Genomic DNA, 21,114 nt, shown 5'->3' on the forward strand with positions numbered 1-21,114 from the left:
ACAGAATCACAGAATGAACTAGGTTGGAAAAGAACTTTAAGATCATCTAGTCCAACCTATGACCTAACTCATCAACTAAACCATGGCACCAAGTGCCACGTCCAGTCTTTTTTTAAACATGTCCAGGAATGGTGACTCCACCACCCCCCTGGGCAGATGATTCCAGTGTGCAATCACTCTTTCACCTCTTTAACTGAAGAATTTTTTCTAACATCTCACCTAAGCTTCCCTTGGTACAGCTTAAGATTTTGTCCTCTCTTTCTGCCAGTTTTTGCTTGGGAGAAAAGACTGACCCCCACCTGACTACCATCATAGGACTTCAGCTGGATCTGTGGGGAATTGCGCACTGTCCAGGCCATAATATATCATTTTTCACATGGCTGTTTCTCTCAGATGTTGAATACCTTTCTCTATTGCCATCTGTTTTCCTGGGTGACAGGGAATATTGCCCTTATGTGTATACCTTTCCCTCACACCTCATAAGAGGCTAAGGTCTTGTATCTTTTTTCCCATCTCTTTGGCAATGCTTGACTCCTTAGCAAGTGATCCCAGCTAATAGTCTTACTCTCTAATTCCAAACTACTAGGCCTGTTGTCCCCAGCTAAAACCTTTTTGTATCTCCCACACCTCTTTCAAGCATAGGGATTGAGTGGTGGTTGTATCTTCTTTCTGTTCCCATGATGGCCGTTGTGGTGGCTGTGGTAAAAGCACTGAAAATGGCCTTTGTTATGGCTCTGCTTCTTCTACTTTTTGGTTTTTTTTACTGCACCTCTTCTCTGGCAGATCATGAGACATAAAAAATAAACACTATGTAGCAGCAACCAAAACATTGGTAACAGTGTGTTACCAACATTATTCTCATACTGAATCCAAAATACAGCAGTGTGCCAGCTACTGAGAAGATATTAACTCTGCCCCAACAGAAATGAGGACAAAAGTAGATGTCACTGTTTACATTGGCATATTTTTATTGGTGCATATTCTTGTTTCTAATGCCATATTTAGCATTTCTATGTTGTTGCCCTGATGTTATAATCGTTAACAATATATTAAAGTTACCAACACAGGAGGACCTGAATATCTTAACTCATCTTGCTGCTGAAAAACACTTACAGGTTATTTGCAGACATAGCAAATTTTCAAATGCAGGAATTTTTAAATATCTTTATACAAGTAGGTGGAGGGGTGTTATATATTTCTAAGTAAGGACATTGGATTATGTATTAGCATAATTCATTGATTTGTTATTAAAACAAATATCTTTCTAATATTTTTCAATGGTTTAATGCAGTTTTGGAAAACATAAATATGTAAAATGTGATATTGTTTCAGTACTTAGTAATCCAGGTCTATTAGGTATTGTCAGTACATTTTTTACAACACAGCTTTAAGCATTAAAAATTGTAGCTTTTTTAATGAACTGAAGAATCCCATTAAAAAAATTATGTATGGATATGAGGATGTGCCATTAATGATATGGTCCTGCATTAGATGGTTTTGCAGTCTTAAATAGATAGTCTGTGATTCTATATGAGACAAGTCTAGTTAAAAACTATCATGAAACAAGTTGGATCCAATAGCACATGATCTATAGGTGCTATTATGTGTGGCTGAGTCAAAAGCTGCCAAGATACTGTATGATTGTATGCTAATGCCAGGAGTACACTTTGACTCACAAGGATCATCAAAGTTCAACTCCTGGCCCTGCACAGGAAAGCCCCAAGAATCATGCCATGTGCCTGGAAGTGTTGTCCAAACACTTCTTCAACTCTGTCAGGCTTGGTGCTTGTGACCATTCCCCTGGGTTTTCAGCCACCTTCTGGGTGAAGAATCTTTTTTTGATATGCAACCTAAACTTCCCCTGACACAAAGTCATGACATTCCCTCAGGTCCTGTCACTAGTCCCCAGAGAAAAGAGATCAGTGCCTGCCTTCTCCTCACAAAGAAGTTTTAGACAGTGATAAGGTCTCCCCCCAGTTTCTTCTCCAGGCTGAACACTGCCCTCTTCATATGGCTTCTCCTCAAGACCCTTCACCACCTCTGTAGCCCTCCTTTGGACACTGTTTGGACACTGTTTCATCTCTTTTTTATATTATGGTTTCCAAAACTGCACACAAGACTCAAAGTGAGGCCACACCAGTGCAAAGCAGAATGGGACAATCTCCTCTCTAGACCAGCTGGTGATGCATTGTCTGATGCCCCCAGGACACAATTGGCTCTCCTGCCTGCCAGACTCACATTCGGCTTGTTGACCAGGATCCTCAGGTCTGTTTTCTCAACACTGATTTCCAGCATCTCCTTCCCCAGTCTATTGTTGTAGTAGAGATGGATAATGACACCTTTTCTTCTTCAATCATAGCCCAATCTTTATTGCATACAGCTTATATTTATATGGTTATCAGAAGGCACTGGGTTTAATTCCAACTGGTTAGGAACTCAGTTCACTGGTTGGTAATGATGAGTGTACATGTCAATCAAAACTTTTCTCTCTAACAATGTTTACATACTTTTTCTACTGATTCTCAGAGAACAGATCCCTTGCTATTACAGGTGCACTTGTTTTTCTCCCCAAGATTAGTTTGTTATGTTAGCACACTTTTCATTCTCAAGATGTTTTTGCATGGGAACTTATCAGGCTAGCTGCTAGCTATACTTAGCTGAAGTAACAATGGTTTTACAAGGCCTTTCTTTTGTAAGGTTTTAACCTATATGTGACAGTCTGTATGTACAGCCAAGGTTTCACCATTCCAGGAGCAGAATCTGGCACTTTCCCCTGTTAAAGCTCATATAGTTGGTGACTTCCCAGGAGCACAGTGGATCTGAATCTGGAGCACACATGTATTATGCCAAACGGGGTGTTATTCCTAGCAACCTATTTTGAATACCTTGCCATTTGGTCCAAATCAGAAAGATATTATAGCTTATTTTGGAAGGATACTTCTGCATCACTTAGTCTTCCCCCTTAAAATAATAGAATCATCAAGATCGGAAAAATTCTTTAATATCATTGGGTCCAACCGCCAGCCCAGCAATACCACAGTTACTCCCAAGCCACTAAACCCCTAAACATATCACTCAGCATTGGATCCAGACACCTCTTAAACACTTCCAGGGATGGTGACTCCACTAGCTCCCTGGGCAACCTGTTCCAAAGCCCAACTACCCTAACAGTGAAATTTTTTTTTCTAATTTCTAATTGTCATAGTTTAGGAATAGTATTCTCCAATTCAGTGTTCCCACTGAACAATGCACTGCTTGCTCATTCCTGCCTCTCCTCCCCCTGCCTTTCAGTGGACTGGAGAGGAGAACTGAAGGCACAAAATGTAAAGATCATGAGTTAAGAGCAATACATTGGAAACAGCAATGAGATAACAAAATGAACAGTAACAGCAACCATACTAAAGAGAGTGCTCAAGTATAGATTGCTCACCCTGCAGAAACCCCTGACTACTCTCTTGGATACACTACCCCAAACTGGAAGGGATCCTGGATCTCCAGTCCCTGCAAAATGATCTGAGGTGATATTCAATAACCTCCACATCCTGGCCGTGCCCCCTCCTGGCTACTGCAAAAATTAACCCTGTCCTGGCCAGCACCAGGACACTAATTTGGATCTTCTCTGTCCTGGCTTAAGGTAATTTTCTGTAGCTGACTCACTCAGAATTGACTGGCCCTCAACTCACCTACAACAGGTACTTTTCTACAACTACTTTCAGGTAGTTGTAAAGTTTTGATCTTGCTTCTAAGGATATTCCCGACAACAAATTCAGAGACATCTGCATGACTATCTGCAGCATGAAGTCCTCAAAATAAATACAATAAAGTTTGACATTTTGGTTTAATTTCTGTGTTGCTCATTATTGCTGATTTGGAGGCATTTTGCAATAATGAATATGTTGGTGTTAGTGAATACTGTCATTGCATGGTTTAGCTTTTACTTTCTTATCAGCAGAACATTTCAAAATGGGAAGTTTTAGGAACTTAACTCTTTAGAAACACTTTTAAATGATATTGCTAATGAAGTAGTTTTATTTCCTTTGTTTCATATTTTCCTGGATGAATTATACTATTATCTGAAATGGTCAAATCCTATAAAAAACCCAAAAAATTCCAACCAAAACCAAAAAGCTGAAGCTTTGAGCAAGTCGTAAGCTAATCCTCTCTGAAGAAAAGTTTAAATAAATGTTTCTAGCACACTGCTGACAGAGGTGTAGTGCACAACTGGTATGCCTTGCATGAATTATAAAGTGCTTACTCTCACAGTGCTTGTTCTCTTACTATTAAAATAAACAAGATAAGTTTTAAAAGAAAATTGACTTAAAAAAAAACAGCAGCAGGTTGTTGTGATCATTTGGATGGGTTATCCATTGTAAAGTACAACGCATGCTGAAATTTACAGTGCTCTGGCCTGATCTAAAGAAATAAAATTCCCCCATGGGAACTAAGTGGCAGACCAGGCCCAAAGGTGAGTGATGTGACTCTGTGTGCACATTTTCAGAATGTTTATGCAGAAAAAATAGTAATTTTCCTTTAGTTAAAAGCTGAGTACTGGAACCCTGGCAAACTGCAGGTTTCCATTCATTGTAGAAACTTTTATATGAGGATTGGGAAAAGAAAGGTAAAATTTCAGCTAATAAAAACTACAAAGGACTTACTTCCTTTTTTAATGTACATCCAGAGTAACAAAAAATGAGAGATATTAGCATTACAGCAGTAATAAGCATTAATAAAATGTGCAAGCTGTATGACTTTGCAGAAATGTATTTTAAAATTAATTTTCTTCTGTTTGTAAATGCTTGAAATCTAATTCAGACATCACTGAATATCTGGGTTTTGCTGCATGCCTGGATAAATGCAATAGCATCCAAAAAGTGTTATTCTCATTTACATTCAACACCTTATGCTACAGTAAACAGTGCAATTTAGAAAAACAAGTCTCTGTTTTTCTAAGATGCAAATAATGCTTACAGAATAAGCACAGCAGAATTGTGTTTATTGAATATTTTATCCAAGGTTAGAATTATGTGGTTTTCAATTGTAAAATATGTCCTCATTAGAAATATAATAAAGTATAAAAGTTGCAAAGATATTTTTTCTTAAACATTTATTTAAGGCCTGTGCAGAGATGAAACAGAGTTGAGAATATTCATTCTATTTAACAAGTGTTTTAAATATTACAATCACATTTTCTAATTAACTCTAAGCAGCATGCATGATAATGTCATCCTTAATAAACAGCAATCCTTTGCATGAAATATGTTCTTTATAACTTTTTTAATTGTTTCTTTTTTCTCTCTTGATTTTGCTGTGCTTCTTCTACACTTCACTCCTGGATTTCCCAGTCTCCTCTGAGCTGAGCTCCTTCTGGATACTCCCTCACAGGGAGTCCTGCTTATTTCAGTTCTCTAGGTCAGGCCAAAAACTCCAAAGCTCATTAGGATCTTGTTTCTTGTGTTTATTAGAATGTTATCACAAAACTTGGTAGGTCTCTCCAGACTATCTGCACAAGTTTAATTTACAGCAACCCAGCACATTTTGGCTCTGATGGCTCAAAATGGCCCCGAACTACTCAGTTCTTTTATCTTTACACTTTTTCCTATCCAATTAACAATAGACACATACATTATTTTTCTTAATGACCCAATGACCCATCACCTGTGTACTGCACTGCGACATTTTCTATCCAATCACCTACTATTACCCAAAAACCTCTAGAAGAAAATGAAGAAGAAAGAAGGAAAAGGAACAACATTCTAAATCCTTCATCTTGTCTTTTGCTCTCTAAACTAGTTTAAACTCTTTTTCACCAAGTGACTTAAAAAACTTTCTAATCTACACACCCACTGTCATGGTTTTAAACCAATAACTAAAAAAAATTACTTATTTTTTTGCTGTGAGATATGGATTAGAACAAGAGCAAAACAGGCTTAATACTTAAAAGGAATAAAGACAGTTTATTAACAAACTACAAGAACAAGAACACCAGAACAAACTTCCAGAAAACCCTTTTATCTCCCACCACTTGACCATTTCTTTGTACACATGACAACATAGAGACAAAAAACTTTAGAACTTTGGTGGTCAAAAGCAGTCCCAATTCTTGCTAGAATCTTTTCATCAGTCTTTGTAGAGAAACAGAAGTCTCTTTCTGTTAACCTATGGAGTTTCTCACAAGAAAACTATTGCTGTTATAGTTTCTTATTCCTCTGATGTCAGCTGCCCGGAAATCTGTCAACAGTTCTTCTCCTCCCATTTCACACCGCTCTGAGGTGTGTATGGGCCATGAGTTTAGGGATGTCATTTTAAGGATGAGTTATTCAAAGGCAAAAGTCTTCTTCATCTTTCTCTGTGATCTTTCCTGGAAAAACAGTTTTCTTTTTGCCCCCCAAGGCTTCAAAATCTTCACTCTACCCAGTTCCAGCAACTCACAGTATCACTAGTACTCTCTTTTTCCTCAAAAGTCCACACTTTGAACACTCTATTCCTCCCAATACTCTGTTATGAATTAAAGGAGACTTTTTAAACTACTATTGTCCATCTCCATAGCTTTAACAGAAAGGTATTTCAGATGTAAAGCATCTTCTTATTCTGTCTCTCTTATTTAAAACTTAACTCTTTTCTTCACTGTTTTTGGTAGTTCTATGATGTCTTCTTCATGTTGATTGTCTCTCTTTCTCTATCTTTCTGGGGAAAAGGAGTAATCTGTACGGTTTATCCAAGTAGTAAAAGAATTAAGTCCAGCAGCAGCAGTAACTGAGCAGCTCTGCTTTCTTTTCCTCCCCACCCCCCCTCCCCTTTTTTTCGTCCTCTACGGCCTTATCCGGCCGAGGGAGGGGGGGGGGGAGGAAAGAGGAGGATACGACAGGGCCTCGTTACCTTCTTAAAAGCCGGAAGCAAAAGAGGACAAGAGAGCTCTGACTGTAGTTCTTAAGGGGGTGTTCACAGGTTGAATTCACTTTTTAATGGTCAGACCTGCTGTCAATTTTAGAAATGACTGATAATTGGTCAGGAGAAAAAATTCCCATCAGCCACCAGCAGCTTCAACTTCCTTAGCTCTCAAAACCACTTTAAAGGTAAAGCTACCCCACGACGCCCACACTTTTAGCTTTTCTATCTAACTTTAACAGTTGTTTTCATGTATCACCATGAAAACATGCTCATAAATTTCATATTATATGAAATTCAGTGTTCTTCTAGATTTCAGAGCTAAGCATCAGAAACAAGGGCACACACTCTGTGTTTCAGACTCCAACAGTTCTTAAAAGTTTAGAAATAACCAAATAAAATTCTAATTTATTGTGCCTTGAAATAAAGAGAACCCAAACATGACTATGTTTATCTCTGCACATGTGAGGAATCCTTCTAGTGTGAAGACACAACCTAGACTTTTCTGGGGGAAAAAAACCAAGCTAATTAACCTTTGAAATTCTGCATAAGGAAAAGAAGGGAAATTGATTAAGTCCTTTTTCTTAAGGCTTTTGAACAATTATGAGTTTATTTTAAACCACAAAATATATCAGCACCAATAGTAGCAAGAAGGAACACTATTTATTTTCTATTCCATATTGACATGCTGTATAAAGTTTCTGGGGGAAAAAAAAGGTTAAAAGCCTATTAAAACCTTCTTTTGGCTGTGCTAATAAGCATGTAGTATTTGTAGTAGCTATCTGTACAGTTGGCTGGCTGCATTACCCACCTGACCTGTACTTGTAACACTGGGCTTGTAATATTCTGTGACTTTGTATCACACTATTAACACTGAACATATTAGGGATCATATACAACTGAAAGGTGGCAGTGGCCTCCTCTGACCCACAGCAGTGCTGGATTATTCAAAGGGGTCCTGTTTCTGGCACTTCTCAGGAGAAAATACTTTTTTTTTTTTTTCAATTAGTCATAAGTCTACACAGAAATAGAGTCGCAGCCTGCTTTTGTTGGTCTGTATCTTCAGAAAAGTTTAGTAACTCACCTCCAAGATGAGACACTGAAGGTTTTGTCTGACTTCCAAGAAGAAATGGGAGGACTTACAGGGGGAGAGGTCAGGTGAAAAGCCTATAGACTAGCTAGGTTTAGGAAGGAGAAGAATGTTAGGCTCAAATTTTCAGGGTAAAATACCCAGAAGAGCACTTATAGAAGCTGTATTTGGAGCTTATTTGTAATGTACAGCAATGTCACCAACAAAACATAATCCAACAGTAATTGATTCCTTTTATGTGACTGGTTATGTTTGCCCCAAGAAAAATCATTGAAAAAATTAATTAACATGCAAAAGACATAGCTTCTGCAATGGTACAAAAAATACTAATGATTTTTTTTATTTTTTATAATGTGACTAAGGAAGTGAGAAGCATAAGGCTTCTAGCCACCATTTTTTCTGATAACAAAACTCGTCTCACGCCTGTCTAGTTGCTTTCAAGTTACTTTGAGGAATATGAACATCTCAGTATTAGTTAATAAGCTATTTGTAAATACTTGAACATTCAAAGTCATTATTCCAAAGATATGTAGGCTAATATGTTAGCCTAATGTGATTCATAATAAGTAAAGGTAAGTATATTCATTTAAGTGAGTTAGAAAAGCGTACTTCACTGGCAGTAATTGCTCAGTGAACAGTCTCAGAGAATGAAGTAAGATTTTTTCATAGAAAGGGAATGTTTTTTGTTTGAAGGGACCTTTAACATCATCTAGTTTCAACTCCCTCCGGCATGGGCAGTGACACCTTCCACTGGACCAGGCTGCTCAAATCCCCATCCAACCTGACCGTGAACACTTCCAGTGATGGAGCATACACAGCTTCTCTGAGCAGCCTGGGCCAATGCCTCAACACCCTCACGGTAAAGAAAAGAACAGAAAGTACATTTCTTCCTAATATCAAATCTAAACCTATCCTCTTTCAGATTAAAGCCTCTTGTCTTATCACTCCATGTCCTCGTAAAAAGTCCCTTTGCAGATTTCCTGTAGGTATCCTTTAGGCATTGGAAGGCTTCTGTTTATCTCAGTGCTTCCTGTCAAACACCTCATTCTATAAGAATACCTAAAAGAAATTTAATACTTTTTAAATTCTTCCAGGCTAGTCTTTTTAAAGACTCTTTGCAGCTTATTAGAATTTGGCTTGTGTAGTCCTATTGGTGTCTGTCCTTTTATTTTCTTCAGTATCAAAGCTGTGTTAGTTCACTTAGGCTCCCTAAAAACTTTCTAATTTTCAGCAGCAGTGAAACTACTGCAATATGAATTTAGCCTTGAGAGACAAAAATTTTCAGAAAAAGAATCTGATTTGGTACTAAGATGTAAATAACTACCACTGCGTTCAAGTGAATAGTTCATCAAAATACATTTTTAATGCCAGAATTTTATTCTTACTTGGTATCATTTGAATTGATATCACTGAGTTATTTGCTCAATATTCTGTAAAATGAAATAAATATACATGAACATTACAAAAAATTTTAGTCTACCAACATATAAAAATATTATGAAAAATGAGAAAAAAGTCTTGGTAAATGATGCATTCAGAAAACCTTCACTAATATATTTGAAATCTGTTCTTTGGAAGAATAACTTTTCACCGTAAACCACAAATGTTTTCCCATATGTGAACAGTATTATTACAACATAGTAATTCTTTGTCACAGAAGATATCTATTAAAGAACTTAAGTACTTTTCCTCCAACTTGATTTTTGATATGGAAGCAGTTTCATTGTGTTCAGTGTGTTATATAGCACCAGACATTACCCTGCAAGGAAGAAAATGGTAGTCACTTCTAACCACCATTACCTGCTTTCCATCAACTTCCCAGATTTTCAGATGCCTATCAAATACATGTGTTGAAGGAAACCAGACACCCTCTAATTCATAACTGTCGTTCTAATTGGGAACGGCGGGAAAGAACGACACAGTCTCTCAGGGGAGTCAGAACAGGAGAAATCTTCTAGTTTATTGCTTTAGGCTTGTTATATAGATTAGTTCGTGGAAAGTACAGAAAGGAAACTCTTATTGGTCAGTAAATCACCACATCACCATCATTGGTCAGTGGGGTTCACCACCCCCTGACTTTCTCCTGCAAGGAAAACAAGAGGACAGACAAACAGCACCTGGCAGTTGTTTTCTGTTTCTGAGGATTGTTTTGAAATCCTCCTATGAATTCTCAGGCTAGCTTCTCAGGCAGGACTGAGAGGCCATAGCCTGCAGCCTGCTCCAAAGCTAGCATCCATACATAACTGTAGTTGTGGTTTTCCACTGATTTACACTGTAACACTGATGGTGCTGAAGGACAGTGTTTCCTAGTTGTATGGGCCTCACCATCTTCCATCTGATTTTAATTCTTCAGCAATGCACACTATCAGAGATGCCATCCTAGCCTCACATTTGTGATGTGCAATATCCTTCTTAGTGGCAATTGAAATGATACAGTTAAACATATCTATATTATACATTATACAGTTTTTCAAATCTTGTTTCTCTTTAATTGAGAATGTATTAATTTTATAGCTGTACTGTGAAATAATAAGTAACAATATAAATATGTTAATAATGTGAGAAATTCCTTGGTTTAATTCTATGATAAGTGTCTCTGCATTACATAGAGTCAATGTTCAGTCTTTCAAACATTGTCTGTGGCCATGTTTATTGTGAGTGATATTGTATCCCGTATTTAGGAAAAAACCAAAAAAGTTACTGAACTCTAGCAATTTCTTGTATCTTAGTAATTTTTTTTTCTAGTAAACCAGTGATAAGTCCACTTAAATTCTGCAAACTGCTAAAATGGGAGGATTATTTCTGTAGTGGATTCTATGTTGCCAGACTAAAGGACACCAATGGTGTATTATGTATATTATGACAGAGACTGGTATTAGCTGTAAGAAATGTGATGCAGTGGAAATTATAGACTGTAATTCACAAGAGACTTTGCCACACCTGAACAAACAGCTGACTTCCGCTTTGAAGCAGGTTTGGTTTTGACTTGTGAAACTGTGACTATGGTGATAAATCTGAAGATAAATGCCTAATCCTGTTTTAAAATGCAACTAAATAGTTCTTTACATGAGTTGGGAACTGAAAATTCCAGGCTTTTAATATTTAATTTGGCAGTACAACCAATGCCTAATGCTAGTAAACATCACATTAGCTGTCTGCTGAGGATTATAGGCTTGCCTAAACTCATCACCTCATCTATGACATGTGCTGGAAGGACTGTCATTACCCCAGCAGAGACCAAGTTAACCACTTTTATAGGATTTACACTAAACAGCATTTATGTAGTGTAGCTATCCATTAAGCTATGCTAGAATCAGCAGAGTGCAGGGGATCTTGAAAAGTGTGTCAAGAAAAAAATCTCTGGCTGGGGTTCAACTCCAGAAACCAGGAAGCAGGGGATGGTGTTGAGGGAAAATGTACTTACAAATATTGGGTTGAAATAATAATGTGTTGCTCTTTATCCAAGAAATGAGAATTTTATCCAATTATTCTGCATGCACAAAATGTATATTTACTTAATCAGAATTTCAGAGAGAAAAGATAACTGACTAGTCCAGTGTCCTTCTCTATGGCTCCCTTTTCAAACAGGGAAAACAATGACTAGGCTGGTTTTTTTGCAAGTACAACAGCAAAATAATCCTTATTCCTTTTGGTTGCATGTACTGTGTCATTAATGACAAGGCTGAGAATTGCAGGAATCTGGGACCTCCTGTTTCCCTGAAAAGGAAAATTCTTGCAGAGAATGTATTTCCTTCAAGCAATCAGGCTGGGTTTATACCCTCCTAGGGAAGGAGACAGAAAATAATTATCTTTATTTACAGACATTTAAAAGCATCTTCTGAACCCCTGCACTCCATCCATGACATATATAGAGCCAGAAGTCCTTCCACTCAGGGTGCAGGCTACTTGCCTGATCCTGACTTCAAACATAAGTCTCCCAAAATGCTTTCCCACTATGCAGTTGCATAGCTAGCCATTCTTGTGAATTTCCCTTTTATATTTTCAGGAAAAGATATGGAGGAAAAAAAATCTGGAGTTACCTCCTTGTATACTAGTAGGTAGTATATTTTCATAAGGCATGCAAGAATGTTTGGGTGTTTTCTAATTTGTCTTTTTAGGCCATATTAGCTTAATGTTGGCATCTCAATGTTTCAAACTACAAAATAATGTTCAAATTGTACTCACAAGTCAAATAAACAAAATAATTACAAGAATTTGAATGCCTTGAATTTTCCAGAAGGATATTATGGCATAATATTAAATATTTTATAGTATGGAATTAATTTTGCTATTGACATTGAATTTTTATGAACTTGCATTTACATCAATGGTGCACATTTGACCATATTTTTTTCCCCTCAGGAAAAGAAAATATGACACAACCTATATATATTACATGTAAAATTTATATTCTTTCCCCACTCACATGAAAAAATGCATTACAGATTGCATCAGCTTTTTTTCTTGATTCCTACAGGCACAACAGCTAACAGATCTGGAGCAAAAACTATCAGTTGCAAAAGACAAATTGGAAAATGCAGCCCTTGACAAAGTAAGAAGTGTAATGTAATGTAAGCATGTTTACCTCTATCAGCTGTGGTTGTTTTGGTGTAATTTGACAAGAACAAATGAAAGCCTTGCAGTTATTTAGATGCATACTAAGTTGCATCTGAATTGTACCTGGGAGTGATGCTACTGAAATCAGTGGAGCTAATTATGATACATGAAGTTAAGCACATCTGCAAAGTTATTTAAGAAGAGGATGGTCAAATTAGAAAATAAAACAGATGAAAAAAAATTATACTGATTTTTAGTAGATTTAGATATTTATTTAATCATAATTTCTGCTGACAATAGACTTAGTGTCTCTCATAAGTTCATTTACACTAGAGCACTTTTCTATTTCCCATCATGGACCCTTAGAATGCTTACAAATTTGGCATTACCAGGCCCCAAATATCAAGAATAGTGTGGCCAGTAGGACTAGGAAAGTGGTTGTCCGTCTGTAAGGCCACATCTCACAGTGTTCAGTTTTAGGCCATTCACTTAAAAAATGACATTTTAGTGCTGGAGTGAGTTCAGAGAAGGGCAACAAAGCAGGTGAAGGGACTAGAAAGCATGTCTTCTGAGGAGCATGTGAGGGAACTGGTGTTGTTTAGTCTAAAGAAGAGAAGGCTCATAATCTTTGCTCTCTACAGCTGTCTGAAAGGAAGCCGTCATTAGGCAGGGATTGGTTTCTTCTGCCATGTCTCAAATGAAAGGATGAGAGGAAATAACCTTAAGTTCTGCCAGGGGAGGTTCAGATTAGAAATTAGAAATTTTATTTTCACTGCAGAAGTGGTTAGGCATTGGAATAAGCTGCCAACTATTAACAAAGTGAATATTGAATTATGCTATCCATAGGATGAAAACAAATTTACTTGTTCTTCTTTTACCTTTGGAATGGCAAAATTGGAATGGCTGCAGCCAAGGCAGAATGAGCACTGGATGGCAGGATTGAGAGCTGAGAGGATGAAAAATTATCCAGAGAAATTTCTGGATGACAGGAAAGTGATTTCAGATTGGTGTGATCTGTAGGAAGCACTAGGGTCATATAGGACTGGATTGACTAAGTCCATATCATCACACAAAATTAGACAGTCTGCTACCTCTGCCCATTTAACCATAACATAACCATAACAAATGGTGATTTATGCTGTCTGTACAGTCACTAACTTGAAAAGTTAGTATTAAAGACGTGTTACATGAAAAGAAGTATGCTAGTATCTTCTCTTGTCAATTAGAAAATAAAGGGTCTCTGGATCAAAGGGATAAAGTAATCCTTTCCCTTTTACTCTGTCATTAGTTTAGAGATATATCATCTGGCTGCACACATCTTAAGCAAAAGACATTCAATTTTCTCTGTTTGCAAGCAAATTCCATTCTGCGGGAGACTAAAATATTAATGGTTAATGACTCAAAACAATAGGCCTTTTGGGCCATGAGCAGGGTGTTTTCCTGGGGGTTTATGCCCCCAGACTGAGGTAGAGAGGAGAGTTTCTGGGTGTGTGATGGCAAAACCTCTGATCCACATAAGACAGAAGGGGGGGTGAGCACCCACCACCAGAGACTACAAGCTGGGCTTTAGGCCAGATAAGGGAAGGGCCTGACAAGAAGCAAACCCTGTGGAAGTAGGATAGTGATTTTTATTGTGCCAACGTCCTCCCTTACATAATTAGCTCAGCTGTAAAACTCCTCTCCCTGTGGAAGGTATGGGGACACTCACATTCATATGGGACATTTGCATATAGGCTTGAGGGTATTCTTCCCTTCTGATGGGGCATAACTGGCTCAACTACACTGATGTGAGAGGAAGCCATCATGTCTTAGAAGGTGTAATAAACTGTCAAAGATGCCCAAAGTGTCCGCAGACTCTTTTCTGGAACCTTCCATCAGAGGACTGTGCATTATCCACAATGTTGCACCAGACAGTGCAAACTGCTCCCTCAAGAGAGGTACCCTGGGTGCTCCCACATAAGCCTAAACATTTAACTCTATGTTTTGTGGGCTTTCCCGCATCTCCGAGGAAACAAGACTGTGAATAACACTTTTACCAAAGGACATTTAAATTGCAACAATCAAATCTCATAACTGAATCCATGGGTGATGATATCTTTCCCTTCCCTTCCCTTCCCTTCCCTTCCCTTCCCTTCCCTTCCCTTCCCTTCCCTTCCCTTCCCTTCCCTTCCCTTCCCTTCCCTTCCCTTCCCTTCCCTTCCCTTCCCTTCCCTTCCCTTCCCTTCCCTTCCCTTCCCTTCCCTTCCCTTCCCTTCCCTTCCCTTCCCTTCCCTTCCCTTCCCTTCCCTTCCCTTCCCTTCCCTTCCCTTCCCTCCCCTCCCCGCCCCTGCCCTCCCCTCCCCTCCCCGCCCTTGCCCTTGCCCTTGCCCTTGCCCTTGCCCTTGCCCCGCCCCTCCCCTCCCTGCCCTGCCCTACCCTGCCCTACTCTGCCCTGCCCTGCCTTGTCCTGCCTTGCCAGATTTTCTTAAGTGTTATTTGTATGCTTTTATATTGATATGTTACTGTAGGTAATAACCAAAACAGTTACATATTTGCTTTCCATTGCAACCAAATTGGTCTAAAATAAAACATATACATATATGAAATGTGAGAAATGAACTTGTAAAAATTTGTAGAAATCTAAATAAATGTATATAACAATAATGATATAAAATATAAAGTACAGTATGACACACAAGCCCTTCCCAGATCTAGCCACGAATTCCCACTCAAAGGATAACGATCCTAGCCGGCGCCCATCAACAAAAAGAATAGACAGGACACGGCCCATCAAGCTGACAGGACAAAAACTCCTCAAACTGACAAGGACAGGCTCGGTGACCATCAACGGGGAAGAATAGACAGGACACGAAACATCAAGCCAAAACGGAGAGGCTCCGACGAGATATTCATCACCGGACCTGAACACCCCGCCTTGCAGGCTACCGTTGGGGGAAGCCATCAGGTAAACAAAAGGAAAAATCCAGCCGAAATATCCATCGGCTCCAACCCGGATCCAGCCATCCCATCCGGATGGCCTGAACCACAATGAAATCAAGAGCCACTCAGAACTTCTTTACATATGAGGAGACTCGGTCCGGACGTCCATTCGACTCTATTCTCCAACGCCAGGAAATCAATTCATACGACAATCAAAGACTGTTGATGAATGGTGCCTGCCTGGAATTTGGCCTCAAGGCTAAAAATCCCTATAAAAACCCCGGACAGTTTACCCTCCTTCGTGGATTTGGGAACACCTATACCTTTGGGTATAGACCCCTGTCCACCCAGCGCTGCGCTGTTTGTTTTATTGTGGTTTTCCCTCATTGTTTATTTTTTTATAAAAATTGTTTTATAATAAATTGTTTTTATTTAACCCAAATCTGCCTTTGCATTTATAACAGATTGGTGCCGTGACTCGGATCGGAGAAACTGCGGGGAATCTCGCTGCCCAGGACGGGTACCCCCGCTGATTTTGGCGGCCTGGTGAGTTGAGAACCCCCGTAGTTCATTCCGATATCCGAACCAAATTTAGGCGGAGGTAAAAACCACAATAAAAAGGATAAATCCGGATCGGAGAGCTCGGAAGGCACGGAGCCTTCGGAAGCCGCGGCTTACTTTGCTCGTAAAACGTCTAGTGCGCACAAGGACACCCACGCAGGAAAATAGCTGTAAGTACTGCTGGTTGAGTGGGCGATCGGGCGAGTGTGTGAGACGTGATCTGATCACGAAGCGAGTGCGGACTTCAAGGTCGCGTTTCCATCCTCCCGCGAGGGAATTGGCCGGCCGCGAAGGAAGCGATACAGAGTGAAAGTTTTTTTTTTTTTCCCTCGACACACACTCGTAAAACCTGAGACCAAAGGGTGTCTCGGGAACTGATCGCAAGGTACTTAGAGGGGAAGGGACGTCTTGTCGAGCTCGAGGCTGGTAAACCCTCTTAGTAACGGACCCAGGGAGAGGTCCAGGGAAGAATCAAAAGTTCCGATTACAAGAGACCTCAGCTCAGCTCGCTGAAAGGTGAGTATCGGCAAATTTTGATTCCTAAGTACACAACGCAGAAACTGATATCGACTCACGGAGAAGTCGAAGAAAGGTAAGAATATATTTGCGAAGTATGGGGCAGAAAAAGAGTAAGCTTCAAGGAAGAAGCACAGGAAAAGATTCCTCCGATCAGGGGGAGGAATCACCAGACATCCCACTGGAAAGTCCCTTGGGGTGGATGATAAAACACTGAGAAGATTGTCCCCAGAGGAAGGGGAAATCAAAGGAAAAATTAATACATTATTGTATGGAGGTTTGGGGAGGACAGGAGTTGAGAAGTCACCTCAATTGGCCAGTGTTAGGCACATTTGAAAAATGGACGTGTAACAAGTTGTTCTCCTATGTGGAGAACAAGGTCCCCTCAGATCCTGAGGAGAGGGAATACGCTAAGCTCTGGGTAAATGTCAGAGTAGGGCTATTTCCAATAAAGCAAAAAGAAAAACGTGAGTCGAGAGCTGAGTCCTGGGAACCCCTCGATCACTTACCACCCCCGTATCGAGGACCAGCGGGACCTTCCTCTGCAGATCAAGTAATGCCCACAGCACCCTTGGGCCCCCGAGACCAACCCACTGAGATACGTGTGTCTCAAGCGGGAGAGTCGGGGCCAGCAGCAATGCCGGCAGCCCTTCCCCTTTCCCCGCCTGTAAACACCGTAACCACAGCAACCTCCTCGGAGGTTTTTTCTGCGCAAGGCTGGGGAACACCCTATCCGTCCCTGCCGGTCCGGCCGCCACAACCGGGACCCTCCCATACAACGGAGGAGACTCCTCCCTTCAACCAGGTGGCGGCAGAATTCCCACAATTAATAACAGGGAGGCAACACACAATCACCAATTCCCCTCCCGCAAGTAGAACCCGTTTAAAAGCAAGAATGATAGATAATGAATGGGGAGAGAGTGAAGAGGGGCACCGGTTGTTCCCTCTTAGGGAAGTACCGACGGCCCCGGGAGTGATCGGTTTTGTGAATGTCCCCCTTAACTCTGGAGATGTAAGAGCATTTAAAAAAAAAGAGATGGGGCGGTTGTTAGATGACCCTCTCGGAGTGGCTGAGAGGTTAGATGAATTTTTAGGGAGTAGCATTTATACCTTTGACGATCTTATGGCAATCCTGAGATCACTGTTTAATCCGGAAGAAAGGGAAATGATTAAACAAGCCGGGATCAGAGACTGGGACAGACGCAATCCACAGGGGATGCCAGGTAACCAGAAATGGCCTAGCGCAAGCCCGAGCTGGAATGCACAGACGGAGGAAGGCAGACGGAACATGATGGATTTAAAGAGCATGATTGTACAAGGTATAAGAGAAGCGGTCCCTAGGGGCCAGAATATTAGCAAAGTTTTTAGAGAGTGTCAAGGAAAAAAAAAAGAACCACCCACTGAATAGATCGAGAGATTACGGCGAAGTTTACAGATTTACTCTGAGACTGACCCGAACTCTCCTGTGGGGGAGGTTCTGTTAAAAAACACAATTCGTTGCTAAATCTTGGGAGGACATTAGGAGAAAATTAGAAAAGATCGAGGAGTGGCAAGATAAAAGCCTCCAGGAGCTCCTAAGGGAAGCTCAAAAAAAGTATACATGAGGAGAGAAGATGAGAAGCAGAAATTGCAGGCTAAGGTTTTAGTAACTGCAGTAAAAGAGATCCAGAAACAAGAACAGATGCAGGGTAAGTTTAAAACACTACCCGGAAAAAGTCGGGGTTCTCACTGGGCAGCCCCGGCCCCACGGAGAGAGCCCCCGGAATGCTACTACTGTAAAAAGGTAGGACACGTTCAGCGGAATTGTAAACAAAGAATAAAAGATGAGAAAATTTTTCAAGAGGATTAAGAGTGTCAGGGGCTCTTTAATTTAGAGACCAGAACATCCAAGAAGCCCTTGATAAAATTAAAAGTGGGCCCCTAACGACAAGAAGTAAGTTTTCTTGTAGATACTGGGGCAGAGAGAAGTACCCTGCAGAAATTGCCATACGGATGTGTGGCTAGCAGAGAAAAAGTTTTTGTAATCAGTGCAAAGGGAGACCCCTTTGAAGTACCTATAATAAAAGATGTGGAAATAGAATCTGAAAATAAAATTTGCTTAGGGAATTTGCTATTAGTAGAAGAAGCAGATTACAATTTACTGGGAAGGGACATGATTGTTGCTTTAAGAATTAATATCTTGATTAAAAATTCTGAATTAGTGGTGAAAATATTTAAGTTGACTCCTAAAAATGAAGAGAAAATAAACCCTGAAGTATAGCATTCAAAGAGAGAAGGGAGTTGAAACAAATAATTGATGACCTCCTAAACGAGGGTACTTTAGAGCCTTGCATGTCTCAACACAACACCCCCATCCTGGCTGAAAAAAAAAAAAGACGGATGATAGCGTCCGATTAATCCAGGACCTACGAGCGGTAAACGCTAGGACCCGGACTAGATTCCCGGTGGTGGCCAACCCCTATACTTTACTAAATAGACTCACACCAGAAGATGTGTGGTATAGTGTGATTAATTTGAAAGATGCTTTTTAGACTTGCCCTCTGGATGAAAGGAGTAGAGATTATTTTGCATTTCAGTGGGAGGACCCAGATACAAACCGTAAGCAACAGCTAAGGTGGACGGTCCTCCCCCAGGAGTTTGTAGAGTCTCCGAACCTTTTCGGACAAGCTTTAAAACAAATGTTAACCCAATTTGCTCTTGAGGACAGGACAAAGCTTTCACAGTATGTAGATGACTTGCTAATAGCTGGACCGACTGAAGAGAGTGTGAAGAAAAGCACGATTGCCTTGTTAAACTTTCTAAGAAAGAAAAGTTTGAAAGTATCAAAATCCAAGCTGCAATTCACAGAGCCTGAAATAAAAAAATAAAATACCTCAGACATTGGATATCTCAAGAAAAAAATTAGACCCGGAGAGGGTAGCAGACATCCTTGCATTGCCTGCACCAAAAACAAAAAGGCAAATTAGACAAATTCTAGGGCTCTTGGGATATTGCAGGCAGTGGATTGAGGGTTTCAGTGAAAAAGTGAAGTTTTTGTATGAAAGATTAAACACTGACAGGCTGAAGTAGACTGAACAGGATGAGTCTAATTTCCAGAAATTAAAAACTGTTCTTATGACTGCCCCGGTACTAACTCTACCAGATACGAATAAAGAATTCCAGTTGTTTGTGAATGCGAGTAAACAAACAACACAGGGAAACCTGACTCAGGAATGGGCAGACAAAAGAAAGCCTATAGGCTTCAAAGATCTTAGATCCAGTCAGTCGGGGTTGGCCTACGTGTTTACCAGCAATTGTAACAGTGGCTCTGTTAATAAGAGAAGCAAGGAAAATAACTTTTCCTCCCCTGGTAGTTTACACTCCCCACGATGTGAGAAACATATTGCAGCAAAAAGCAGAGAAGTGGCTGACTGATTCCAGGCTTCTAAAATATGAAGCCATCTTAATCAGCTCACCCGGTTTAGAATTGAAAACCACTGCACAAAAAATCCTGCTCAGTTTCTATTCAGAAAAATTAGTACATGATTGTTCTAAAATCGTAGAGCTGCAGACCAGATAAGTTACATCAACGCAAACTGTGATTGTTTTCCATTTATACATTTTAAATGTGCTTGTTGTAAACAAATTTGAGTAACCCACTGTTGGGGAGAGTACAAACCTAAGAGACTGTGTACCAATTGTCTGACTAAAGAACAGGAGCTGACTAGCCGTTTCTTAATACTTGTCACCCGGGCGGGGTTTTTAGAACTTGACTCTCCTGAGTGGTACCTGCTTTTTCAAAAGGGGATTAGAGGTAAACTAGACTCCAAAGCAAAAAAAAATTGAGTGCCAAAAGACAGTCAAGGTACCGAGCAGGACAGACACAATTAAGTCGTCTCGGTGAGCTGCTTTCAAGAGAAGGTACGCCATTAGGACTACAAGGGCCCCTGAAGAATATCCTTGCTGCCGAGAAGATGGTAATCCCCGCCGTATATTTCTATACGGGCGAAGGGCAAGGCAGAGGGATACACCGGTGGGGAATCCTGACTGTCCTGAGTCTAGCCGTGTGCTTAGCCGAGAGAATGATTCCCGAAGTACCTCCGGGGGAGCGTCTCCTGGGGAAGTGTGAGCAGTGTCAGACTGCCACAGATACCAGACGAATAGTTAACTACTGTCCTCCGGAACGTTGTTTGTCTAACAGCACTCAGTATAATCTTTGTGAATTAAAGGGGAAGGTCTAGTGTTACCACTCAGGGGCAAGGCTTAAGAACGGGCAGTCTAAAACTCCTATGAAAAGAAAGACTGAAACTTCCCATTTCAGGTATAGGAGAGAAGTGGGAATGATTCCCCCAATTCCAATCTGCAGTCAATGTAACAAAACGGTCTAGATAGGGGGGAAAAGACAATCCACCTTTTTGACATATTATGCAGTTAACCCTTTATGTTACAATAAAGTGAATTTGAAAATGTGTACCATGGGAGGGAAGGTATATTGGGAAAGTAGAAATTTAAAACATGAAAAAAAAAAAGGCTTTTTTTAATAATGAACCGATAATCCTTGATTTGTTAAAAAGTAGTGATGACCGGGTATGTTTGCAATTCAACCA

General features: G+C 40.1%; 1 protein-coding gene across 4 annotated transcripts in view; it reads left to right on the forward strand.

Moving 5' to 3' along the window:
- LUZP2 (leucine zipper protein 2) overlaps nt 1–21,114 on the forward strand; it is a 286,406-nt gene that overhangs the window by 230,461 nt on the left and 34,831 nt on the right. For 3 of the 4 annotated variants that reach the window (XM_088058249.1, XM_088058250.1, XM_088058252.1), the window contains exon 8: nt 12,453–12,527. The exons of the other annotated variant lie outside the window; for it this stretch is intronic. In XM_088058249.1, the coding sequence (XP_087914375.1) occupies nt 12,453–12,527 (75 nt within the window). The remainder of the gene's footprint in view (nt 1–12,452; nt 12,528–21,114) is intronic. 4 annotated transcript variants of the gene reach the window in all.

This window comes from Pseudopodoces humilis, chromosome 7 (assembly GCF_049639895.1).
Source record: "Pseudopodoces humilis isolate 2021_Gansu_Grassland_sample_001 chromosome 7, ASM4963989v1, whole genome shotgun sequence".
Classification (NCBI taxonomy): Eukaryota; Metazoa; Chordata; class Aves; order Passeriformes; family Paridae; genus Pseudopodoces; species Pseudopodoces humilis.